Raw genomic sequence first — 27,434 nt, 5'->3', positions numbered from 1 at the left:
GAGATGGTTAGTGAAAACCTAGAAAAGCATCAGTGACTAATAGCCAACATGGCTCTATTAAGAGCAGGTCATGACAGTCTAAACTTATTTACTTTTTTGATGGGGTTACTATACTGGTAGCTGGAAAATATCTAAAGATAGTACCATGCTTTTCTTGCAGAAAAGTTGATATAGGCTAAGTGATAGTATAATTAAGTAGATAATTAAGTAGATGGTTGATTGGCCAGACTCAAAGAATAGTAAGTGACTGAAGGATTTGTACTTGGCCATGTGCTATTAATCTTTTTGCTGATGAATTCAGTAAAGGCATAGATGACATGCTTATTGGATTTGCAAGTGACACAAAGCTAGAAGAAATTAACACTCTTAATGATAGAGTCAGGATCTAAAAAAATCTTGATAGTTATCAGGGATGAGGAACTTGCAGCCTCAAGGCCACATGTGGCTCTCTGGGTCTTCAAGTGTGGCCCTTTTACTAAATCCAAACTTCACAGAACAAACCCCCTCAATAAAAGGATTTGTTCTGTAAAACTTGGACTCACTCAAAAGGGTGCACCCAAGAACTAAAAGGCCATATGTGGCCTCAAAGCCACAGGTTCCCCTCCCCTGGGTTAGATAGAACATTAGGATGAATCTAATAAAATGAAATATAATAGAGATAAAAATAAAAACCTTACTTATGTCTAAAAATTCAATTTCATAAATATAAGATGGATCATTAATGGTTAGTCAACAGTTTGTCTGAAAATCTGGGCAATTTGGTAGACTCAATATGAGTCAGTAATGACAGAGGGCAGCCAAAAAAGACTAAGAGAATCTTGGACTTCATTAAAAGAAGACTAACTTCCAGAAAAAAAGGAGAAAATGGTAAACTTTACCCATATAATGTACTGCCTGCCAGCTAGAATAGACTAAACTGAATTCAGTGACTCCATGAAACAGGAAGTATTAGAACAAAATCAAAAGATTGAAAGAAAAAAATAGATGAAATTTCAAACTGTCTGATAATAAAAGCAACTTACTTGAAAAACAGGTCAAGGGGAGATAATATAAGAATCATTGGACTCCCTGAAAGCTATGATTTAAAAAAAAGGCCTAGATACCTATATTTCAAGAAATCGTAAATGATGACTCAGAACTATGAGAATTATAGGGCAGAATGAAATTGGAAAGACTCCATCATTCACCTGTGGAAAGGAATCTCCAAAGGAAAGTTCTCTGTTATATCATAGCCAAAATCCAGAGCTTCCATGTCAAAGAAAAAAAATACTGCAAGAATCCAAAAGGAGTTATAATGACCAGGTAGCGACATCTTCCCTGTATCCTTCTCATTAGAATTTTTTTTTATATGTACATCTTCAGAATTCTATTCTTGAGAGCTTCCCAGGACTCCTTGGCTGAGTTCCCTTTCAGAATTAGTCCATGAGATTTTTCCTTTTGTTTCTCTAAACTTTGAAATTTGCTCTCGCAAAATCTAGAGTGAATTTGAGATGATGTCTCAATTTCTTCATATCTATCACAGATTCTGAGATCATAATATAAATTTAGGACTGCAGGGAACCTTGAAATCATCTCATCAGATTCATGCAGATTACAAGTGAGGACGCAAAGGCCCAGAAAGATTACACGGCTGTCCCACAGTCACAGTTACAGTAGTACCCAGCAAAGACAGTTTCAAACCCTAGTCCTCTGACTCTAAATCCAATTCTTTTTCTACTACACCATTCTTCAGTAATTATTTCTCTCTGTGGTTCCCATCATTTCCATATAAGCAATCACTATGGGTAAAAATTAAAATAAAAATAGAAAATCTCCTTGGTTCCTCCACCTTCTGAAAAATGAAATTGTCATTAAGGTAAGCAAAAAAGTTATTTTTTTGCGCAGCCTTTGCAGAGTGTGAACTTTAACAGAGGTTTAAATCATTGAAGTTCTTCATTATTGTCTCCACACCAGGCTCATGATCTGTTTCCCTGAACCCATCTCCTTCTTATTTTTGTAGTTTGATACACCCTTAACAATACCTTTTATGTTTCTACTTCTACTTATCTTTACCTCAAAAATGTCCACTAGGCTTACCCTATACTTCGTTCCTAGATTTTCTGACATGAATATATTCTTTATGTTCAGAAAGTCTCATTATCCAAGTCTCATTGCAACCTGTCAGGCCAAATTTGCCTCCTTAAATTAGGGTAAGATCATTATTTTATTCTGCATTTTCCCCATACTTTTTGCACTTGTATATTGACAGTTGAGTCCATTTCTTCCCTTCCTCATCCTCTAAATTAAAGCTCTTTTTTATTAGATTTGCTAGACTCTAAGCAACTATATTCTAAGTGAAATTCATCCTTAGCCAGGAGTCTTTCATTCCATTATTTAAAAACATGGTCCAGAAATCATTATCTCATTCTAAGACACCAGATTTATTATCAGCTGCTCACTTCCCAGATCTGCCTCTCTATTTGAGGCAGATCTGGGAAGTGAACATCTAATAATTGCTTGATCATCAACAGTGATGAAATTACCACCTTTGCTTCAGTTTTCTTCCTTTTTTTCCTCCCAAGTCTTCATACTCTTTAGCAATATCCTCTAGAGTCCTTTCTTGGGCCCTAGTATATCACTAAAAGCAGTGATGACTTAAAATCATCCATCTAGTTTATTGGGAGTTTTCCTATCAGGTCCTTGACATATGCTTCAGGACAGAAGTCCTCCTGCTGCATTTATCCTATGGACAGATAAATGTGTCATTACCCCTCAGCATGGCATCTTAAAATAAACTATTTCTCTTTTCATCCTCTAACCGTTTTTTTTCAGATCACCTCTTAAATAAAAACAACTGTGGGTGCTCATCATCATTCCTTGAAAAACAACTGCTTCCTCCTCAGAGAGCCCATCTAACTTCTTATTCTTTGGGAAGTACAGCATATTTGTTACTTAATTTCGTGTGTCTAGTGGTCCTTCTCTTTCTCCTCTGTGCCATATTTTTTGGTCATCCAATCTCCTGACAGAATCGGTGGTCTCCTTTGTCACTTTGTATCCTTTAAAAAAATTTCGCATCAAAACCGTTCTTTCATTTAAGAAATGTTATTAAATAATTTTTTCTGTCAGATAACCAGGAGAGTAGAGAAGTATTCTTTTGTCCCTTTTATCTTCTTTTCTAGTAGGGAGACCAGCCTGCATTTTGAACATAGATAATCATTTATCTGTCACAGAAAGGCAAATATCACCAGATACTTTTTTCATTATACTCTATCTAGGTGTTTGTTAAATTTGACATCCTTTTCATACTTTCTAGGAGCAAAATCCTCAGTCTTTTATTGTTCTTGATAATACTTTTTGTGGCCATCTCCTTTGGAAAATTCATACATGACTTTCCTTAATCATATCAACTTCTTTTTCCTTGAGTCCTACTTCTTCTAAAACTTCTTCAGTCTTGTGCTGGGTCATACAACCAGTAAGTGTCAGAGGGAGTAGTCAGACCCAGGTCTTTGCAACCCCACGTCTTAGCACTCTCTTATACCATGCTGCTGCTTTCCAGGTTAGGAAAACTGGGAAAGTCACTTTTAATTCTCTTTTTCATCCTTTATAAAGCATTTGGTTGGATTAAATGACCTCTAAGATGCCTTTTAATCTTATGACCTCTATCATAAACTAGTTTTTACCCTCAATTTTTAGCTTTGTGGCCTTCCTCTTTTGGAATAGGTTGAAGATTGAATTAGCAACAAATCAACTTTTTTCCTAACATTATAATAACTTATAAACACCTTAAGGTAGATATGAGTATTCTTATTCCTATTTTATGGATAAGAAAGCTAGAACTCAGAGAATGTAAATGAGTTTCCTTTGAACACATGACTATTTAATGCCAGAGATTTTAACCCAGATTTCCTGACTCCCAACCCTGGCACCTTTTGCACTATACCATTAGGTTGACAGGTAGTCTAGTGGATAGAATACTAGACTTCAAGTTAGGTAGACTTGAGTTTTGAATCCTGTCTTAGATACTTACTAGCTGTGTGACCTGAGGCAATTCACATGTGCTTTCTGGGCCTCAGTTTCCTCATCTGTAAAATGAAGGAGTTGGATGGCCTTGAAGGTGTCTTCTAGCTGTAAATCAGTATATGATCCCATGAGCTTCTCCTTTGGGTATGGTTCTTTGCATTTAGTTGATTCTTACCAATCAAATGAACAGATGGAGCCATGCACAGTAAAATCTTTGAATCTTATACAAGCTTAATCAATACAAAATTACAAATTCACATGGAAATAAAGATTAGCCCTAAAAGAGTTTTTTAAGCACGAGTCTACTTTTATTTTAAGACCTAATTACTTTCAGCCAGAAGCATTAAACATTTTTCCATTTCCCCAGAAAGGAGTTTCTACTAGCTGCCTTTCCTTACTCTTTTGAGTTTTAAATTTTTTGCTTCCTTTCCTTAGGAAATGGCTGAAGTTAGTTCTGGGATTTAGCGCTCACAAATGTTAAATTTATTAAATGTTTTGTTGAATTAACTTTTGATTTGTAAGAAACTTTTACTAACATTTTTTGAGCCAAACTTAATTGTGAAGACAAACTTTGTTTCATTTTAAAATATTTTAGGTAAAACTGGTTTCTTGTACTGAAGAAGTTTTTTAGGAAAATAAAGGTATTTTCATTTAGAAAGTCAAAAACACATAGCATAGTCAAAGAAAAGAATAGGTGGAATTAACTAGGGCATTTAAAGAAAACTGTTTCATTTCTTTTTCTTTATTGTTAATGCCTCTCCTTGAAGCATCTATAAAAAGTGAAAATGTGGAAATTTTCCTTTAAATAAAAAATAAAGCAATTTGTAGTCATATATCCCTCAACACTATAGCTTTTCAAATATTACTGTATACTCTTTTTATGAAAGGGTGTATCAAAAGAAAAAGTCCTGAACTTCATTTGTTTTTTACTATAAGAAGTGAACTACATTATGGAATATTACGTTTCAGGCCCCTGTGCCTGATAAGAACCATTAAATGAAACAGTGAAATAAAACAGATGCATTTAAGTACTGTAATGCCTGCCACAGTTTGGTACCAATATACAAACAAAGTAAGTATGTAAAGTTATGCTTATTGGTTGAAACCTAAATACCAGAAGCCTGTCCTGACCTGTCAAAATGTTTGAATGATTAAATATACAGCAAGTTAGATATTTTTAAAGGTCTGTTATGTTTCATTAATCTTTTTCTATAGCAGTAATCAAGTGTATTGATGAAAATATAATAGTAGGTTATAAAACTAATTATTAAAAATTAACTTAAAGCATCATGAGTTTAAAAGCTTGATTTTTTAGGGGTTCCCAAACTTTATAAGGGCTCTTCTAAATAAAAATTATAGAGAATAATGCTCATTTCAGTATTTTAATCAAGTTTGAAAATGTATTTCAAAATTACTCTTCTGTCGCAAGCAGTCATATAATTTTTCTTTTATTTGTTTTATATATCACATAGGAGTTACAAAGTTTTGTTTCCAGATATTTCTTATAGAACTTTTTTAAAGCAATTGGCTGGCAACACTAAGAGTATTTAACTTTTCAAATATAAATCAGCTTTGTGTTAATTAAGAAATAAAATATTGTAGGTTAAGGGTTTCTAAGACTAACTTGGCCATTCCATCTTAACCTCCACTCTCACATTTCTATTAATGATTTAAAATTAAACAGAAAGTTCATTGCAGCTATATTATCTGTTTGCAGTTTCTTCTTTGACCTATCTTAAGATAGGTCAAAATTATTGTTTTTCCATATCAAATTATAATGATGCTAAGTGTTGTTTTTACTTCTTAGAAACTGCCCAATAGTGTTATAAACTGAAAAGATAATCAGATGAGATAATGTATACAAACTACTTTGCAAACCTAAATATCTATATAAATTAGAGATGTTATTGACATGAGTTTTAGTATTGGTATTCCTGTAGCTTCTGCTTTTTAATTAAACTAGTCATGGTGATGTTGGTGGATGTTGGTCATAATACTTTTTTAATTCCGTCTTATGTTATTTTCAGTTCCTAATTCTGTTCTTCCATCCTCTGCCTTCCTCTTCCATTGAGAAAGCAAGAAAAACAAAACTTATTACAAATACATATGGTCAAGCAAAACAATTTCCCACGTTAGCCAGGTCATACATAACTTCTTAGTCTTATGCTGCCAGGTTTAGTGAATATAATATGTTATATGTATATCTGAATTAATATTTTTTTCTAGAATTTAATATTTTGCTCCACAAAATGTTAATTACCTACTTGTGTTTTTCTTCCAGTTTGTATATATATGTTATGGGCCATATTCAGAAAATACCCCATTTATAGCATGTGATTATCTGGAGATAAATCAATTGTTCCTGACTAAATTCAGAGAAATATTTAGGGCTACTCAGTACCATTAGGATTATTAGGGGTGACTGCAGATTATCAAATTAAACAATTTATATTCTAGGAGGTAACTAATTTTCCTGTCACTTTTTTTTGCTTCTGAGTCAGTAAAACGAGTAACAGTAAAAAGACCACAGGACTAGAAAAATAGAATGCTTTACTTATACCTCTTGACTCTACTTTTTAGTAATTACTTGACCTTTGGCAAATTACTTATCCTCTCTGATCCTCCTCATTTTCCTCACCCATATAATATAGGAATTGAATTAGATGATCCCTGAGATCCTTCCCAATTCTACCATTAACTATTGGAAATTCTGTCACAAGTCTGTGTAATTTCACATTTATTTTTCTGCAAATTACTTTCAGAGTGTCTGACTTTTCAGATGGTCTTGAATAGCTTTTAATGTTTATAAGTGATTAGGCAGATGTTTTGCTTCCAGTTTCATAATATAGGTCACAACCAAAATATATGTTATATCCAATTTTTTAAGAAGTGCCCTTTGCTAAATTGTCTTATTAGTTCTTCATTTGGAAAAGCTAGAGAGATTTGGGCTAGATGATAATACAGTTAGATAGAATCAGAACTGACTGCATGAGTAGTCTCAGAGAAGGGTTGTGAAGAGTTGTTGTGAAGGGTTCAGTGTCATTTTGTCCAGGGGTCTCCCTCCAGTAAAGTGCCTCAGAGATCTCCATTTGGGCCTCGTGCTCCGTAACATTTGTATAAGTGACTTAGAACAAGGAATTTGATAACATGTGCATGAAATTTGCTGTTGATACAACGTTAAAAAGGTTAGCTAACCTACTGGATGACAGAATTCAAAGAGATTTTGATTAAGAGAACATTACACTAGATCTAGTAGGATGAAGTTTAGTAAGAGTAAATGTAAAGTCTTATACTTGGGTTGAGTATAAATCTAACCAGTGCAGGATAGGGGAAGGCATAATTGTCTGAAAAAGATAAAGAGGTTTTAGAGCATTATAAACATTGTGAGTCACTTGTATGATGTAATAGCTAAAAAAGCTACTGTGAATAAAGGTTGCATTAAGAGAAGCATAGTGTTTAGGTATTAGGAGATGATAGAGCCTTTGTACTGCGTCCTAGTCAAACTATATTTGAAGTATTGTTCTGGATGATATAGTTTAAGTAGAATATTGACAAGAAGGTGTCTAAAGGAGGACAGCTAGTATCATAAAGTTATGTTGCTGTAAGTTGTGTCATGTGAGGATCAATTGAAGTAAGTATTTAGCCTGGAGAAGGGGAGATTCCAGAGAGAAATGATGGTTTGCTCTCTTCAAGTATTTGGAGAAGTTGGACTTACCGTTTTACTCCAAAGACTATAATCAAGAGTGGTAGGTAGAAAGTTCAGAGATAAATTTATACTTGATACAAGGAAAATCTAACAGAAGAGGCTGGATACATACGTGTATGTGTGTGTGTATGTGTGTGTGTGTGTGTGTGTGTGTGTGTGTGTGTGTGTGTGTATAGCTATACATATATGGATATATAGACCTTTCATGTATGGTGGATTCCCTTTAGGTATAGGTTGGACTGGTCCCCCAACTCTGAAATTCTCTGAAGTACATATAAAATATCTGTATACCTTTGTTAAGTGGGCGGAAGAAACAAAATTAAATTTTCATGTTTTTTATCCAACATCAAATATTTTTTCTTAAAATTTTACATGTAAAGTTAGTAACTCAGTTTTGTTTTTTGAAATGCTAAAATATTTGATGTGAAATTTTCTGTTTCCACAGCAGTTAATGTGAAAACAGAATGCCTGTGGATTAATATATCCTGATTAGCAGGTACTCTTTAACTACAAGTATTGACAAATAACTAACAGCTGTTCTTGCATCTGCACCTATTTAATTAGCTTATCTGAGACACCTTAAGGTATAAGAGCTTGCTTTACTTCTGTGTCAGTGTGTGCTCTTTGGGAGTAGCACACCCGCTTCTTGCAAGAAATGAAATAAACGCCTTCCTCCGTTCACTCTGTTTTTGAGTCAGGTACTTTGATCATTTCTATCATTAGAGAAATTAGTAATAAATATTTGACGAACAGCCTGCCATAGTTGGAAGAAAATTGGATTCAGTCTGTAGACTTGAGTTGTATTCACATATTTACTAGTAACTAACTTCATGAATTTAGGTAAGTTAACTTCTTTGTGGAGCTCCATTTTATGTGATGGGATTTGGACTAAACAAAAAGTTCCCATTCAGCTCTGAACATTCTATGTGTTGTGCCAAAAATGTAAGTTACTGCTATCTACCTGACTGTATTTACTGTGTTATACTAAGCAATCTTCAAATGTATACATGCTAACTTTTGTAAACTTGTTAAAAGAGTTTCATCTTTTTGACAAAAATGTGAAATTTTGTCTTTTTTGAAATTTAGGGCATGGGAGATAGCTGTTTTGCAAAACTTTAAAAAGATTTAGGTGTCTAGGAGGAGAGGATATAGATAGGGTACAACAGGGAGAAGAAATCTGTCATGTTAAGCAAGCTTATCTGAGAGATCCTTTTAAAGATTTCTAGAGCCTGTAGTTTCATTTAAAGTTGCAAGTAAAAATCTTGGGAATCCATTGTTATGTCATGAAAAAAAAAATTAATGAACTACCCAGATCTACTCTCAGTATCAAGTATAAGAATAATATTAACTCTGCTGTAAATTTATGTATAACTTTCTTGTAGGTATAACTGTTAAGTTATTTGAATCCTGTTTGGGGTGACAAAACTAAGTGTGTTGACCAGATGATCAAAGTTCCATACTACAGGGGACCTGGATTAACTTCCCTTTCTTCTTCTTCTTCTTTTTTTTTTTAAATAGGCAATTGGGGTTAAGTGCTTTGCCCAGGGTTACACAGCTAGTAAGTGTCAAGTGTTTGGTCTGAGACCGATTTGACATCATTTGACATCCTGACATCAGGGCCAGTGCTCTATCCCCTGCACCATCTAGCTGCCCCCCCCTTCTTCTTAATAGATACCAATCATAACAGTTTACTTTTTAAAAATTGTGAGTGTGTGTGTGTGTGTGTGTGTGTGTGTGTGTGTATAGCATATGCCATTTTTAAAGTTTCCCACTGTTGACATGTTTTAGCTAACTTCTTTCATTAAAGCATCACTTTGTTAAATTGAATTCTTCCTATTCTGATTTTTACATTTTTGTTAAAAGTCACGAGTTGAAATTAGATCTGTAAGAGCTGATGTAACTCTTCGATCCACATCTATACTGTGTTTTAAAGAAAAAATATTCCTTTTAGGTTAGTGTAGCAATAGCTTTAAATAAATTTCCATGAATATCCATTGAGATACATTGATTGTAGGGCTAGGTAAGTTATTAATACCTTGCCTAAGTGCAAAAGCCTTGACCAAGAGCATGCTTAAGCAATTTAAAATTCTCAGCTTTATTTGCTAGTATTTAAAAAACTAGAAAAATATTGTAGAATAAAATAATAAATGTTATTTTAGATAAAAATAAAATAAAAAATAAAATTACTTCGATGCTGCAATATACCAACGTATTGAAGTAATTGTGATACAAATTGTATTTAATATAACAGTCATTTGTATTTATATTTACCTTCCTATTTTATAATACTTTTGAATCTAAATCAGCTTTTTGGTATTATCTCTGACTTCCTCATTGTGGTCTTCATTTTTGGTAGCACTGTGGAAGTAGAACTTAGTCAACTTCTCATACTAGGTGTTATCTTTTTGGTATATTTTTTGAAGAGCTCAGCTATAGTATATATAGTTTATAGTAATATAAGCAAGACTACATAATTAGTGTTCTTAGCAATGTAATACTTTAAATCATAGTGGAATTTTTGTACAACTTATTGTAGTAACTTACTGTCTTTGACATCAAGAATTTGGGGCATTGTGATAATTCTACATTTTCTATTGTTTGATGACATGATTATAATGATAGGACTCCAGAATAAACTAGGCTAAGTAGTCCTAATGTCCATAAAAGTACATAGGAGAAGCCAAACCATTTGTACTTTTCTTCTGTTAACTCTCTGACAAGCATATAAGGCTCACAGTTTTTGATTGGATGAAACTCTGCAGCTAGTCCTCTCTTCGGCTGCCTTCGATAGTTAACATTAGATCCCTCTCCTCAGTTTGGGGTCCTGATAAACTCTCCCTACCCAAGCCTCACTCAAGCCTGGTATCAGTAAATGACCCCAAAATCTTCTCCACCACATCTGGGTCTGATTAGGAATGCCCCCTCCCACATCTGGCACCAATTACATGTTCTTAACCAAGCCCATTCTTAAGGTATATAATTTTGCCACCTGAACTCCAACTATGGGCATGTTTCCTCTCTGACATGTTTCCCTCCCCCATCACACTAGGTGATTTTCTTGTATTCTTGGGGACAAGCTCTGTCTGTTTATATTGCCATCTTTTGTGTGTGTGTGTGTGTATGTGTGTGCACGTGTGTGCGCATATGTGTGTATATGTATACATATGTATATGCACCCACTCCTGTGCGCTGCTTGCTGTGCCACATAATAATAAAGCTCTCACTTGTGTCAGCTTCCTGAGTACCAATTTTCTGGAAATTCCTAAACCCAGGACTTTGCTTTGATGCCAAATAAGGCAGGCATATCTTAGTTCAAGATTTACTTAGTTGCCAAGTATATGGCAATGCTGTTATTGAGATACATTGATTGGTAGGGCTAGGTAAGTTATTAATACCTTGCCTAAGTGCAAAAGCCTTGACCAAGAGCATGCTTAAGCAATTTAAAATTCTCAGCTTTATTTGCTAGTATTTAAAAAAAACTAGTAGTTTTTTGTTAGAAAAATATTGTAGAATAAAATAATAAATATTATTTTAAATAAAAATAAAATAAAAAAAAATATTCTCAGTGGCAATACTATATTACACTCAGATCCTTAGTTTGGTGTTTCAGAAAAATTCACTCTTCCCAAGTAGGTGACTTTTCAGTCATCATTAGTCTAGATATTGGCAAAATAACATGATAATACCCATGCCCAGAAGGGCAGTTACCACTTCCTTTCAACTCTTGTCAGACATGAAAAAATGTAGTGTCATGTAGCCCAACCTGCTATGTTTCAAGTAATATCAGACAATGCTATCGGCTTAGTACAGGGCCTAACACGTCGTAGGCACTTAATAAATGCTTGTTGATTGAGGTCTTTGTTATTTTAATGAACTTAAGACTCTGTAAGCTTTCATGTGGATATACATATTCATATACATGTACATATACATGTACACAGACACATACGCAGTGTGCAGGGTGCAAAGTGCTTTACAAAGCCCAAAAAGCCTATGCCTAGTATTTTATTATCTGTATTATATGTTAAGTATTATATCTGAAATAAAATGTTAGTTATAGGCCTTCTGTTTAGGCCTTGTAAAGTGCTTTACCCTTTGCACCCTTGATTCACTGGTCATTGCCAATAATTTTCTTCTTCCTTACTATCTAGGATGAAAATTAGGATCTGAGAATGCAAGGCAGTAGTTCTGACACCATATTATTTCTCAGTGAATCCACTCTGGGACATAGCCCTCAAGGGCTGGGTAGACAAGTTCAGATACAACTATATATTTTTACTGAGGCCCCTTTACATAGGGTAGTGAAGTATAGTTGAACCTATGACTCTTATGGGAACTCTTATCTATTTGAATGATTGTAGATTCTCTAGGACGGCTTTGTATATGATATATAATTAAGTGGGGAGGTGAACTCAAGACAAACAGCCCCAGGAAACATAAACCTAAAAAGAAAGGCAAAATAAGTTCATTTACTATCATATAGGTAGTCAATCAGTAAACATCTACAAAGTGCCTTTTATGTGCCAGACGTTGTACTAAGCACTGTAGATACAAAGTAAGGCAAAAGATAATCTCTGCTGTCAAGGAGCTCACAAACAAAAAAAGGCGGTGAGTTGAGTAAGATGAAAATTTTGAACCAATTAAAACTTAACTCAAATGCTGTCCTCTACATTTATCTGAAAGAGTTGTTTTGAGAAAAGTGCTTTGTAAATGTGAGTTATCAATCTGTAATTATGATGGGATAACTGGGGCTGTCAAAGTTCACAGATCCCCTCAAATCTATCTGCTGACTCCAAGTTGAGAGCCTGGATGTGAAAATAACAACATATATGGAGACTATCTAATAACTTTTGATAAGGAAAATTTTTTGATAAGGAAAATTTTTTTGACTAAACGCTATGAAATATGCATGATTTTTTAAGTATTGTTTTTCATACTTTTAGGTGGTGAAAGTTATCTGATATATACTGCATGTGATTTTTTGTTGATACTGTATTGGTGTGTGATACAACATAATGCTCAGATTTCAAGATATGTTTTGTTTTCACTTAACCTTGAGTAGAAATCACACGTGTGGACAAAGTACTAATTTGAGAGCCAGAATTGTCTTCTTTGAACTTTGGATAATGTCTTCCTCCGAACAATTTTCTTTGTCACTGTTGTGGTGTTTCACATTGCAAATTAATTTTAAGATGCTGGGGCATAAACAGATTAAAACAAATATTCAGATTCTCTGAGCATATTTTCAGTTCATATTTCTGTAAGTTTCTCTTAACACATACATATCTAATGCACTAACTATTGCTGCTGACCTGAACCATTGAGCTAGAGTGTTAATTATTTTACCAGTGTACTGTGGTCAGTGTTTCCAGAATAAGTCTTATCTTGAAAAGTTTATTATTTGGTCATAAATGTCATTCTAGGGTAGGGAGGTGGTGGGGTGGAGGAAAAGGAGTTGCTATTCTCTGTTCAAAACAGTTTTAAGTCAGTTTTATTTACTTTTATACTAATGAACCATTGCAATTGTGAAATTATATAAATCAAGACAAAGTCGAACACTTTTAAACTTTTTCTTAAACCATTCTATAGAAGTAAAGAAATGGCATTTTTTTCATTTAGTAATATACAGTGAAAGATTATAGTTTTTAAAATCTTGCTGAACAGAATCAATTTTTTTGACCAAGTGAAACCTCAAGCAGAAACCCCAGTCATCAAAATATATAATAGTGCTGCAGCAACACTATAGGTTGCTGTCAGTAATAAAAATGATGTTAATGCTGTTGGTATGTGCATATGTCTGGGGCAAATATAGATGGAGACAATATTCACATAGAGCACTATCTAACAAGCTATTTACAGCAGGACAGGGAATGTTCCAATCTACAAGACTCTACCTATGACTCAGCAGGTGTTGGGAAGGGAGTGTGGTATGGAGAACTAGCCGTAGTGATGAATACTCTGGGATGGATCCAGGTAGTGATGGGATGGTAAGTTAAGGCCTGAGGAAGCATGCCCCTACTTTGAAGAAAGCATCCTGGGGAATAAAAGCACCTTCATTGTCATCAGCCTGAGACAGAGCCCTGTTTCCCCATACTAGTTATGGCTCTTTTATTTCTGTGCAGGTTATTCCCAACTTTGTATCTCAAGCTCTGTACTGCATCTCTGTCTGAATTGGCTGTCCTCTACATCTGAAATTCATCTTGCCCAAAGCTGAACTTAATCACTTTCCCTCAAATCCCATTTCTTTTTTTTTTTTTCATTTGTGACACCAGATTCATCCAGTTTCACAAACTCAAAAAGATTGGTCTTAATTTTGAATATTCTGCTTTATTTATATCTGATCATTAACAAATCAAGTAGATTTGACTTCTTCAATCTATTGCATCTGATACCTCCTATGTGTGTATCTCAGGTTCCTAGAATCTCAGACCTAGAAGGGACCTCTGAGACCATTTTTTCCAGCCAATAATTGAATGAGAATCCACTTTCCAACTTTATTGTGAGTTATCATGTAATATCTTTTTGAATTAATTATTACTGCCTTCAAAGGCAATCCATTTCCTTTTGGACAGTTCTGATTGCTAGGAAGTTTTCTTTATATTAATTCTGAAACTTGTCTCTTTGCACCTTTAGTTCAGTACTCCTAGTTCTTCCTTCTGAGACCAAAACAAGTCTAGTCCTTCCCCAAGACAACCCTTCAAATGCTTAAAATAGCTACATATGTTTTACTTCATTTTTATCTTTACCAAGCTAAACATTTTTAGTTCTTTGACCACCCTGCTAGCCCTTTGCTGGATGTACTAAAGTTTATCATTAACTTCCCTAAAATATGACACCCAGAACAGAAAATAATATTTGATATGTTGTCTGACCAGTGTAGAATATAACAAAACTATAACATCCTTCATTCACTATACTTTTCCTAATGCATTCTAAGATCTTTGGCATTTTTGTCTGTCATATCATACATATTCTTCATTCATTGATCCTTCAGTTGCCCAAATTCTGTCTAGTTCATTTTCATATACTATATTGTTTGAGTTGTGTCTCCTTTATCTTGTATTTGTGTACAGTTAATTTTTTTTAACCCAAGTGTAGGACTTGACATTTATTTACCTAAAATTCAGTTTTATTAGATACAGCCAACAGTTATATATCCTTTTTGGATCCTCACTTTGTAATATATTTTATTTGCAATCATAGATTTCTGTCATCCACAGATTGATGATCATGTCCTCAAAGCCACCATGTTGACATTGATTGGACTAAAGCCAAGAACAGAGACTGATTGTACTTCATGAATAAATTCCTTCAAGGTTGACATTGAACCTTTAATCACCACTGCTTAGGTTCATTTAACCAACTTATTGAATCATCTAAATTATAATGACCATGCCTACAAGGATATAGATTAGATTCTATAGTGTATTTTGTGTATATATTTTGTCCTTCTTGTTAGATTATACGTTCCTAAGAAGAAGTATCTGTGACTTATTTCATCTTTATATCCCCAGTTTATGAAATAATGTCTTTTATGTTTTAGGTACGTAATAAATGTTTATTGAATTGAACTGAGTGCATAGCTCTAAGCAGTTCATTCTCTATACGAAACCCTTCAGGCTTCTCACTATCAAACTCTTTTGCCAATATTTCTTCCAAATTACGCTTCCAGTCATATTTCTTGGTACTTTCTTTAATACACTTTATACTTAAGCAAAACTAGACTGATAAATGTTGCCATATCTCATTAAGACCGCTTGTGTATCTGTGCTTTTAGATATTCTACCCCCTATGATTGCACCAATCTCTTCCCTTCTCTTTGTCATTTCTACCCTAGATCAAAAACACCCACTCCATTAATAGAAGATAGGTCATAAGTAACAGTAGTATGAGGGAGAATGGGATAAGTGCAAAGGAGAGGTCCAGACAAAGTGCTATGAGAAATTTGAGGAGGGAGCCATAATTTTAAGCTGGGAGGATCAGAGAGGACTTCATGATGGAGTTAACACCTGAGATGGACTTTACAGAATAGAAAGGATTTTAATAGGCAGAAAAGGGGGGGTGGGTGGGAAGGAAAAGAGGTCTTTTCCAGTCATAATGGGATGGTGTAAGTAAAGTCACAGAAATGGAAGGGATCCCAAAATGAATAGGACATAAAAAGTAATGTCATTTGTCTAGAATTATATAAAGAACAGTAATTTGAAATAAAGCTGGAAAGGTGGTTTGGAACCAAATTTTAGAAGGTTTTTGAGTTCTAAAATTATTTATTCCCTGTTGTTTACTGGATGATAGAGACCCATTGAAAGTTTTTAAGGAGTAATATGATCAGGGAAAACTTATCAGACATATATGGAATAGCTCTACTGAAGAAGAAAAAGACCTTATAAAAGACTTTTTGTATTAGTTGAGTCAGACATACACATGTGGATTTGCCCACTGATTGGACAGTGGGACCAAGGGAAGGAATTAAGAGTCAAAAGACTGCTTTAAAACTTTGTGCGTGGGTAATTCAGAGAATGATGGTACTGAAACAAATTAGGGGAGAAAGCCGATTTTTTGATAAAAGTTATGTTTTGTTTTAGAAATATTGGACCTGGGTGCTAGATAGACATCCGGGTGAAAATTTGGAAATTGTTAGTCTGGAACTCAGCAGAAATAGTCATGTTATGGCTAGACTTTTGGAAGATATGTCTTATGTCAGTGGATGAGATTGCTAAAGATGAAGCTATGGAAGGAAAGGAAAGTGAAGAAAGAGATTTAGGGAGGTCCCTTATTAAGGTAGCTAAATGAAGAGACACCAGGGCAAGAACAATAAGAAAAGCAGGAAAACCAGACAACTTTAGTGTCATGGAAACCAGTAGAAGTGCTTCAATAAGAAAGCAGTGATTATACTATGGGATTTTGCAGAAAGAGCAAGGCAGAAAGAAATTGAGAAAATGCTGTTGAGTTTAACCTGTAAATCATTGGAAGCCTTTGAGGGAATAATTTCAGTGTAATCATGGGGATCAAAAGCTAAATTTTAAGGAATTCAGGAGGAAGGAAGGAAGGAAGGAAGGAAGGAAAGGAAGGAAGTGAAGATAATATAGACAAGAGGTTTTTGCAACCAACATTCAACAGACAATACTCCAAAAAACAAGTTTTAAAAAAAAACCTCCCACAGGAAGATAAACCAGCCCATGTTCCTATTTGAGGTTGACACCTCTGGTCTAGACCATTCTTTTAAGAAGTTCAGCATTAGCAAGGAGAGAAAGGGTGTTGTGGTAGCACAAAATAAAAGTTGGCAATGAAAGTTTGTGTGTGTATGTTTGTGTGCCTGTGTAAGTATTTTTTGTTGTTTTAAACCCATAGTAAAATGGGCGTATGCAAATTAATTATTATTTTTTATTAATTTATTTTAAACTTAAATACTAAAACTTAAATGCCCAATAAGAAAAAGAAAAATTATTAACTTAAATACAAAATAATTAAACAGAAAAAAAGCATTGCCATGTGCAACAGTAGAATGTAAGAGAAGATTCAAAATATATAGCAATAAATTTCCATTTCAGGAAAACCTATATGATAAATACTACACATTGTGTTCAGAGCTTCCCATCTTTTTTTTTTTGCTTCATCTCAACTGTGCCCTTTTTACTTTGTTTTTCCTCGTTCCTCCCCCCATTTTTATTATTTCAAAAATTGTTTACCCCATAGCATCTCAAAATAATTAGAATAAATTTGAGCCTTAGTGCATTTGGAGATAATTTTAAGTTTTTTTACTTCAAAGGAAAGTAATTAAGTTTGATGTATCCTTTACTGACACAAGTGGTTGTTGTCATAAGTATAACTGCTATAGAATAACCATTGGATTCTGTGATTTTTAGGGAGCAATAAATATACAATATGAAACTGAATGTACCAAGTCTTTATTTCTTTACTTTGTAAGTATCATTCTAACACAACATCACTTAATTGTATTTAATTTTTTTATTGGAGTTGTACGTATGGTTCCTTGCCAGACATATTTGTTTACCATGATAATGTCTGAGTTGTATTGTGCCAGCTAATAAAGGGATTTTAGCCTTGAGTATTTTTATCATAATTACAGTGATTTGGATTAAATAAAAACAGCTATTTTTCTTAAAAATGCCACACTTCCATTGTCCTTATTCCAAATATCTTTTCAAAACCTTAATTCTTTCTAATATTTGAAAGAAAGCTATTTTAGTAAAAATACTAATATTTCTATTGCATTAGCATAGATCTGTTTTCTATTCTGTAAGAGCAATTAATTCATGACACTGAAGCATTGTAAAAAAAAAAATCGGGTGTGTGTGTGTGTGTGTGTGTGGCTCAGTTCCAAGCATGATTCACATTTTAGGCTATGATATCATCCTTAAATTTAAGTGCTTTGACAGAGAAATAAACACTTGGAGAAGTAGCAAAATAAAATGGGAAATGAAATAGGGGAAAGATAGAAAAATAATATTTTATTTCAAGCTTTTAAGAGTATCATGAATTCTGTGTGATTCAGAGTATGCTGTCATTAAAGTACAGTTTAAGAAAATCTTTGTCTTATTTTTGTTAACAATGCTAATTTTATTTAGAATGCACCTGTTTTCATTTTTATTATCACTTTAAGTAGATTGTCATCATGTTGTGTGTTTTTTTTAACTTCTATTTCAGAAATTGGAGATGCTGAAGCAAAAATTAACTTTTTCTGAAATTCAAATTTAGACCATGTCATACTTCTCTTAACTCTGTCTTGAACCAAGAGCAAGATACTAGTTGGGGGGAACATGGTAGCAATCTTATTGGTGTCGGTCACACACTATGAATGAACTGTACTTTACAGAAAAGAGAATGTAAGTGATAATCAGGACCTTCTCTAATTTTCTTCCTACTTCTTGTTCTAATTACCGTCAGTCTTTCTACCAAATAATTTTGCCATGGACACATTTGGATCGTGAGCTTTATAAATGACCTCAAAGATTCATTTTTCTTGTTCAGCTGGTTCATAGTTTGCTCTTCTCAGTTCTGTGACCACACAAATGTGCTATAGCTCTTTTGATAGAGCCTTTGGTATTGAGATGTAGATTGAGCCATAGGATCTATCTAAATCAACTTAAAACTGGGATATTTTATATCTAGTATGTCAGCCTAACACCCGTTCATTATGCATTATTTTTGGCTGCCTCATATGAGTGTACTGCTGTGATATTAGTGTCTCCTTAGAACAAGGTTTTGTTTTGTTTTTTTTTTAATCACCTTGGGTATCTAATATGGAATATTATACCTCAGTTTTAACAAAGCATTTGGTAAAGGCTTTCATGTTACTCTTGTGAAGAAAAAAAAGTGTGAACTAGATCAGAGGTGTCAAACATGCAGTCCCACTCACAACACGCCCTGGTGCCACCAAACCAGATTAAAATGTAATTGAGAAATATTTAACAAAATAAAATTTAAAAATACAATAGAAATTAGATAATGTTAATATGTGATTTTCTAAGTTAATATTCACCTATGGGTTTCTATTGAGTTTGACACTACTGGGTTAGATGACAGTACAGTTAAATATATCATAATTGTTTAGACTTAAACAGTAATCATGAAGTGTTCATTCTCAGCTTGGAAATTGTTAGCAGAGTGCCCGCAAGGGAGCTATGTTTGACTCTGTGCCATTATCAGTGCTGTTATCAGTGACTTAGATAAAGGTATAGATAGTACATTTATCAGATATTCATGTGGCAAAAGTTAGACAGATAGCTAATATGTATGAGAGAATTAAGAAATATCTTAAAATATGGCAAAAGTTAGAAAGATAGCTAATGTGTATGAGAGAATTAAGAAATATCTTGAAAGGGCAAAACATTGGAGTAAATTCTATAAGGTGAGATTTAGTAGAGATCAGTCAACCTCCCTAGTCAAGACATTGAAGATGTGGCTTGATATCTTTTCATCTGAAAAAGATCTGTGGATTTCAAGAATCACAGAATCTGATTTAAAAGAGATTTCAGAGGTTCTCTAAAACCAATAATCCCCTTTACCATTCCAGCAGGTAGTCGTCCAACATGTCCCTTTGTCTTCTGTCTGGTGTGTATAAGATCCATACAGATTCAAAATTTAGTTTGGAAGTGATTACAGTTCTTTTTTTCTGTCATTCTCAGTGTTTGAGCTGATTTGTCTAACCAGATATGATTACTTAAGCTAATGATATAAATACTGACTCATGTCCAGGGCTTAAACAGGAAGCTAGCCTAGTTAAAATCATTTGCTGATTTTTTTTTATTTTTAAAATATGCTTTATTGATGTTTCTTCTCTTTTTATCAATGTTCATTAAGTGAATTTAAGAAAAGTAAACCATAACCCACTTATTTTATTGTCTTGTTTTTTGTTTGGTTTTGTGTTTTGTTTTTCTAAGGGAGTTTGTGTTTGAAAGGAAAGTACTTGAGTTTTCTTTAAGAATTTGAAATGTTATTATGTGGAAGGAGGGCTTAATTAAAGTTCATTCTCCAAGTACAGAACTAGGGGAAGTTGGTGTAAGTTGCATAAAGGCAAATTTAGGCTTCATGTAGGGAGAAAATTCTTGGCAATTAGAGCTGTCAAAAAGCTTACATTTAACTTGGGAAGTTTCTGGTTCCGCATTACTAAAGAACTTCTGATATAATGGAAAGAGCATTGGGTATAGAATCAGAGGTTTCTGCTACTTACTACCTTTCTGTCAAATAACTTAAATCTCTAGCTCATCTATCAAGTGAGGAGACTGAACTAGATAAACTCAAAAATCCCTTCCAGTTCTAAATCCTGTGGTCATCTGTTGGGGATGTTATAGAGGGATATAGGTAGAACTAAAGGACCTCTGTTTTCCATTTCAACTCTGGGATTATCTGATCTTTTGATTATAAAGAAGTAGAGAGCATAGGGGATGGGATAATGAAAATGGGATTCATGCACATGTAGGTGGGAATTTTGTGGGCCTGTTTGATTTCTGAAAACAGGAAAATTTGCTCCCCATTTCAGAAACTCAAGGAATTTGAGATTATTCTCATTTTCTTAAAATTCATTTAAAACTTATCTTTGGTAGAATTAATTAAATATCTCTTTACATTTCTTTTATAGGCCATATACACCGATGAATGGAGGACTCTCCAATGTGTGGTTTGACAGATATAAAATATCAAATGATTGCCCAGAACACCTTGAATCTATTGACTCAATGTGCCAAGTACTTACAGATTTGATTGATGAAGAAGTAAAAAATGGCATAAAGAAGAATAGGATACTAGTTGGTAAGACATTCTAGTGTCAGTAATATATATATATATATGAAAGATATATTCACAAGTATCCAAAAATATACATTGAACTGTATTTGCAGTATTTTATTTAAGCAATTTATATATTTTTCTCAATAAAAATAATGTATAAATTAAGTTAAACTATACATATTTGTTTTCAGTTTAATTTTATAAATATTTTAGCATGACATAATTGAATTTTACTTTTACATGGTATTAGTATATATACTTTGAGGTAATAAAGTATGTTTTAAGAATACCAACAAATTTTTTTCTCAACAAATCATCTTTAGCTAGTAGATTATAAATTTCAAAACTTCTGGGAGAAATTCACATTTCTCTGAGTAATTATTTAAGCAAGTGCAAGACTGATTGACAGTTGCAATCCTTAAAAGGAATTAAAGTACAAAAGGGAACAATGTGAAATTTGTTAAAACTCAAGGCTCTTCAAAACTAGTAGCCTGCAGATATAGAATTTGGGCACTTTCATGTTAAACATGACTAAAATTTTTCATTCTTAAATTGATTTTGAAATAATTTGATATTAGATCTAATTTCTTTATCTGTAGCTATCAAAACCCTGAATTGTTGTGTTTCCCCCTTTTCAAATTAAATAAAACTGACAGGGAAAGAAATATTCTTGGTAAAAGCTAAGCTTGATTCTAAAGAAATTTGCAGTAGAAATAATCACAAGGAAAAGGAATGGCCCTCACTCCAATTTCAAGTAAGATTTTAAATACACAGAACATGTTTGAGACAAGGTTTTAGGGAATTTAGACAAATTGTGTTCATTGAGCTAGTAAAAGATGACAGTGCTTGTTAAGCTGCTTGAGGAAATTAGAGGTTTTCTTAAGTCAGAGTAGCATTTAAGTCATTGACGAGCAGGGGAGTCAGAATAATTAGAATTATGCACAAAATAGTATTCAATTTTGTGTTGTACATTTCTTGAAAATTTCTCCAAGTTATTAACTTAGTGGTAATAGTGTTCAGTATAGATAGTAATTTAGTTAAGGTGCATTTTTTAGCATATACTATGTGTAGGAAATTACTGTGTTTTATTCTGTGAGGGCAGAATAAATATCAATAATATGCCTCCCCCCATCAAATTCAATTAAATTTAACACATTTTTATTAAACTTTTACTATGTGCCATCCATTCAGTTACCTAGAACAGGATATATCATCATAGATAACTGTAATTCAGGGCAGATTAATAATGTGCTTAGGAGAGTTATGGGGTGCATTCTGAACATAGAGTGATAGATCCCAACCAAGGGCCTCAAGGAAAGCCGTCCCAGAGGTAGTTTTTGAGTTGGACCATGAAGAATGAGTATTGTGACTGTCAGATCTGAGCACAAAAGAGGGAATTTTATTCAGAAAGAACAGCAAGAACAAAACACAGAGGCAGTCCTAGTCAGAAGACAATGAGTACTCTTGGACTATGTAGGAGAGTAGGGAGAATATTAGATTAGAAAGATTAGTTGGGAACAGTTTGGATGGTATTAATTGCTGGGCTTAAGAAGTTAAACATTTTTCTGTAGGTAATAGGAACCAGTGTGGAGACTTCATTGATAGAAATTGATGACTCTTGGGATGTGGGGAAATGTAGAGGGAGAAGTTAAATCCTGTTTGACTTAGAGAATATTTTAAGAACCTTTAGAGTTCATTGGTTTGGGTTAGCCCCTCTCCTTATACAGATAGAGTGGTTGTAGTTGAAAATAAATAAATAAAAATTCAACATCCTGTCAGCAATATATTAGACATATTCTATAGAACCTCTTAGACATACTCCTCATAAAATAGGCACACAGTTTGTTACCAGTTTTACACTTAAAGCCTTTCCAGCTCAGTTGGACCTGCCAGAGGTTTTCTTCTCCTGGTTTATCCTCTGAGCATCCAAGATCACCTCTATGCCTTGATAAAGCATTTAAGAAAGAACAGCAGCCAAATTAGAAGAATGCCAAGCTTTGAGAATCTAATCTGATCACACTTTCCTTCAACAAACATTTTTTAAACACCTCAGTTCCACCTGGACTCATAATAACCCTAGTCTTCAGTGTAGTGGGCTGTCATTGCAAGATGAGGATGATAGTGAGTTGCTTGATGAAATGGCTCTTTTTCTTCACTGTGCCCTATAGTCCCACTGCTGTAAAAATTACTTTAATTATTCAAACAGTGGATCTTTTGGTTTCACAGATTTTCCTTCCATTGAATCTCTCTCTCTCTCTCTCTCTCTCTCTCTCTCTCTCTCTCTCTCTCTCTCTCTCTCTCTCTCTCTCTCTTTTTTTTGCCTAGGCAATGGGGGTTAAGTGACTTGCCCAGGGTCACACAGCTAGTACATGTTATGTGCCTGAGGCCTGATTTGAACTCAAGTCCTCCCAAATCCAGTGCCGGTGCCTCCCATTGAATCTGAAAGGGCTTCAGTTCATATAAGATTTCTTGACCACACTATTCACTTCATTTGGGGTCTAAATTCAGTTGTCCCCTCTGTGCCGTTACCAATATAATATGCAGATGAATTGTATTAATAATACTCCTAGAACATTCTCTGTGATACCATACTACATGATACCAGGGCAATTGAACTACAGTGCTTTACTGCTTTACACTGGTAGAATTCTACCAAGATAACTTTGTATCTCCACCAAGAAAATACTCTTCGAACTATAGATGGATTCTAGGTTCACTTTAACATCTGCCAATAGGACCATAGTCCTGGCACTGGATAATTACATAGAAGAAACCACTCAAGCACATGTGCAGGCTACCCTAGAAGCTTTTTTTTTTTTGCTTTAACTTCATTTTTAATAAAGTCTCCTCCCTGGTAGTAAGAATTGGAACAGCACTTAAGATCTAGTGAAACTTAAGATATTTTTCACCATTCGGAGAATAGAAAATGCCATATGCAAAAACAACGTGACTTCAAAAGGTAGAGCTAAATGGCAAAGTGTTATTTTGTGATTGCCTTTTTTCTTGACTTATTTTTGTAAGTATTGCTATAGTGTGTTTTTTATATGTGATTGTAAAGTATATTTCTTGTTTTTGTATCAGATTGTAAATTACATTTCTCATCTCCTACCATCCGTTATCTAAGAAAAAAATTTTAGCAAAAGTAACTGACATCAGCCAAGTCCAACATTATATATAATGTTCCATACCCATAGTACTACATTTTTGCAAAGAAGGGATGGAGGTGCATTCTCACAAATCGTCTTTGGATTTAAGCTTGTTCATCATAATTTCAGTGTTTGGTTTCAATTATTTTTGGAATTATTTTGAATATTGAATAAATGAATGATGAATTAATGAATGAAGCATTCATTAAGCACTGAGGATACAAATAGGAAAGTAAAACAATGCTTCCTCTCCAGGAGTTTACAGTTAGTAATGGGGAAAAAATTCAACTGGAAGTCAGAAAGGTCCCATGGTCCTTAGGATGTAGCAGCAAAGCAAACTGAATGTCTCTTTGTTAATGTCATTTCCACTGATAAAATCCTGTCAGTTTCTGATGTTGAACTATTTGATAGTCTCAAGGACTTTGGTAGTAAGAACTAACTATAGCACCTGTAGGAATACTTGGTAGGTTATATCTCCATAGGATTTTCTTCCCAGAATGATGGCTGAGGGCACTGGGCTGGAAGCATTGCCAGTCCCAACGCTCTTGGGTACAGGATTCTAGGCTCTCCATCAGAGTTTGCGGGAGTAGTGTGGTCAGAGTAATGGTGGTAGTGGTGTGACTTGCGTGACATGTGTTTCCTCCTGCCTCTCCCTCAGGGTGTCTTGCTACTTTACCTAGTCTGGCTTGCCTGTGTCTGTGAGTGGAATTTGGTGGGGATGGCTCCCCCCTCTTCACAGGAGTTGCTTACCCTGATGATGGCTGTTAGTGCTGGGCTAGAAGCAGTACTGGTGGTCTTTGTTATGTTGCAACTCCAGGACTCTTGTGCCTGTCTACCTTTTGGTAGCAGTTAATCTGCGGTTGTCTCTGATGATGATGAGGAAGGAGGGCCCCTTCTCCACAGGGACTTCTCTTTTCAGTGGTGGCTACAGGGTCCATGTTGGAAGTAGGTCTGATAGTTTGGGAGACACTGCTGTTCCCAAGGCTCTTAGATTAAGGGTCCTTGACTGTCTCCATGAGGATTTTAGGGGAGATAGTAGTCCTGGTGGTGGTTTGACTTGCCTGTCACGTGCTTCCTCCTCTCTTTAAGGGTGCCTTGCTGCTTCTTTCTTGTTGTTTTCCCAATTCTGCTTGCTTTACTTTGTATCTGTTCATATAAGCCTTTCCATATTTTTTTTGGATAGCATTTATTATGGTGCATTATGTACCACACCTTGCTTAACCATTCTCCAATCAGTGGGCATCTATTTTGTTTCTCATTCTTTGTTGCTTTAAGAAAAATTGTGCTCTAGGTATTTTGGTGTATGTGGGACATTGGATGGGGCAGTATTATATAGTTCAGAGTTTCTTAACCTTCTTATACCCCCTATTCAGTATGAAATTAGAAAGAAAATAACATTCTAGAGTTTATCATACATATATACTTGAGATTTAAACTAGATTAATTTTTTTTAGACATTGCTTTAAAAAAAAAGACTATTATAGCCTGTATGTGACAAGCTGTGATAGTAAAAGTGTCTTAGGCTGACAGTCTTAACCACAGTTGTATCATTTATCATAGGCAACTGCACCCCCTTTCTTTCTTTCTAGTGTGATTCTTTCGTATTCAACCTATCCTCATCCTGTCAGGTAGGGAATTTTTCTGTCTCTCAGCAAATGAAATGTCCATATACAAAATAGTTCTTCATGCTGTCAAAAAATTGTTAAATGTTTATCAGAACAAAGTTAAATAAATTACTGAGATTTTTGATTCTGTTTCTTGTCAACCAGTAGTTTTATTCTAGATTTACTTTTTGCTTTGGATTTAAGGACTAAGAATCCTAATTCTTAGAGATAAGTTGTTATAAATGAAAGTAAAGTCTATGGGCACATTTAGTAAACATGGAATGTACTTCTCCAAGTGTATTCCCCAAGTATCATCGTTTTATTGATTTGAAACCAGTTTAGAATGTCTGGTTATTGAGGAGATCCATAGCTTGTCTTGTACTAGATCACTGTATGGAAATATTACAAATTTCTAACCTCATTCATTTGGTTTTGATAAATAGTAATTATTACTTAAACTTTTCAGGTGCATTATAACAACTCCCTCCCTATCTGATCCTTCTTGTTCCTTCTCACCATTCTCTCTCGAATCCACAATTTTTTTATGAACATTACTATTTGTGGAATATTTTAATAATTATTTATCAAATCCCCATAATACCACCTTGACTAGCATCTTATACTCTATAGAGGTACGTATCCTGCTGTTTGGAAATAATGTGTAAAATGTCAGCTTTAGAATCAAGAAGCGCTGGCTTCAAATACCATCCCTGAAACCAACTAGCTGTGCAACCTTGAAAAAGTCATTTAACTTCTCTGTACTTCAGTTTGCTTATCTGTGAAAATGAGTAGGTTAGAGATTATTGGTCTCTAAGGTCCTTTCCACTACTAAATTCCAGAATTCAAGTTGGAAAGGACCTCTCCCACATTGTGAGCCCTTCAAACTGAAGATAACTATTAAATAGTTCCCCTGAGTTTTTTCTTCAGGCTAAACATCCCTAATTCCTTCATTTGATCCTCACCTGACAGGATTACATTAGCTGTTTGGGTATTATATCACACTGCTGACTTTAGTTATGCTTGTATTTCATTAAATCCCAAGAATTTTTTCAAACAAACCACTGGCCTGTTTTGTATTTGTGAATTTGATTTTTTTGTACTTAAGAATGAGACTTCCCATTCATCCCTTTTGAATGTCATTCTTCTACATTCAGCCCAGTGCTGAATTCAGGATATTTTTGGATCCTGTTATCCCTCCCTTTGCATGATTTACAAATTTGATGAGTATGCCATCCATGCTTTTTTCAAGTCATTAAAATGTTAAACAGCACAGAACTAAGCACAGATCCCTAAGAAACTCCACTGAAGACCCCTTCTCACTGGTATACCATTTATTAACTATTTGTTGAATTTGACTATTCATTGAGTTCTGATTATCTAGTTGTGTATCACTTAATCCACGTCTCTCTATCTTCTTCACAAAAATAATATGAGACACTGATAAGCTTTGCTAAAATTTATATAAATGGTATGTAAATTATTCTGCTCATTTGTCAGTCCTGCCTAAAAAAGGAAATGAGGATAGTCTGGCAATGATCTGTTCTTGAGTAAGTCATGTTGGCTCTTTGTCCCTACCTCCGTTTCATTTCCCTTGATATTCTAGATCTTTAGTTTTTCCAAATGAATTTTGTTACCAATTTCTATAAAGTATCACTTTGATAATTTGTATAGCATTAAAAGTATAAATTAACTTCAGTAATATTGTCATTTTTATTATGTTGACATGGCCCA

At 34.3% G+C, this 27,434-nt stretch overlaps 1 protein-coding gene across 1 annotated transcript in view; it reads left to right on the top strand.

The window, feature by feature from the left end:
• LYPLAL1 (lysophospholipase like 1) overlaps positions 1–27,434 on the top strand; it is a 51,737-nt gene that overhangs the window by 10,721 nt on the left and 13,582 nt on the right. The window contains exon 3 of the mRNA XM_020982251.2: positions 20,805–20,974. Within this exon, the coding sequence (XP_020837910.1) occupies positions 20,805–20,974 (170 nt within the window). The remainder of the gene's footprint in view (positions 1–20,804; positions 20,975–27,434) is intronic.

Source organism: Phascolarctos cinereus, unplaced genomic scaffold, assembly GCF_003287225.1.
Source record: "Phascolarctos cinereus isolate Bilbo 61053 unplaced genomic scaffold, phaCin_HiC Scaffold_5;HRSCAF=322, whole genome shotgun sequence".
NCBI lineage: Eukaryota > Metazoa > Chordata > Mammalia > Diprotodontia > Phascolarctidae > Phascolarctos > Phascolarctos cinereus.
The sequence above is the reverse complement of the archived record's forward strand: the minus strand, read 5'-3'. Positions and strand labels throughout refer to the sequence as shown.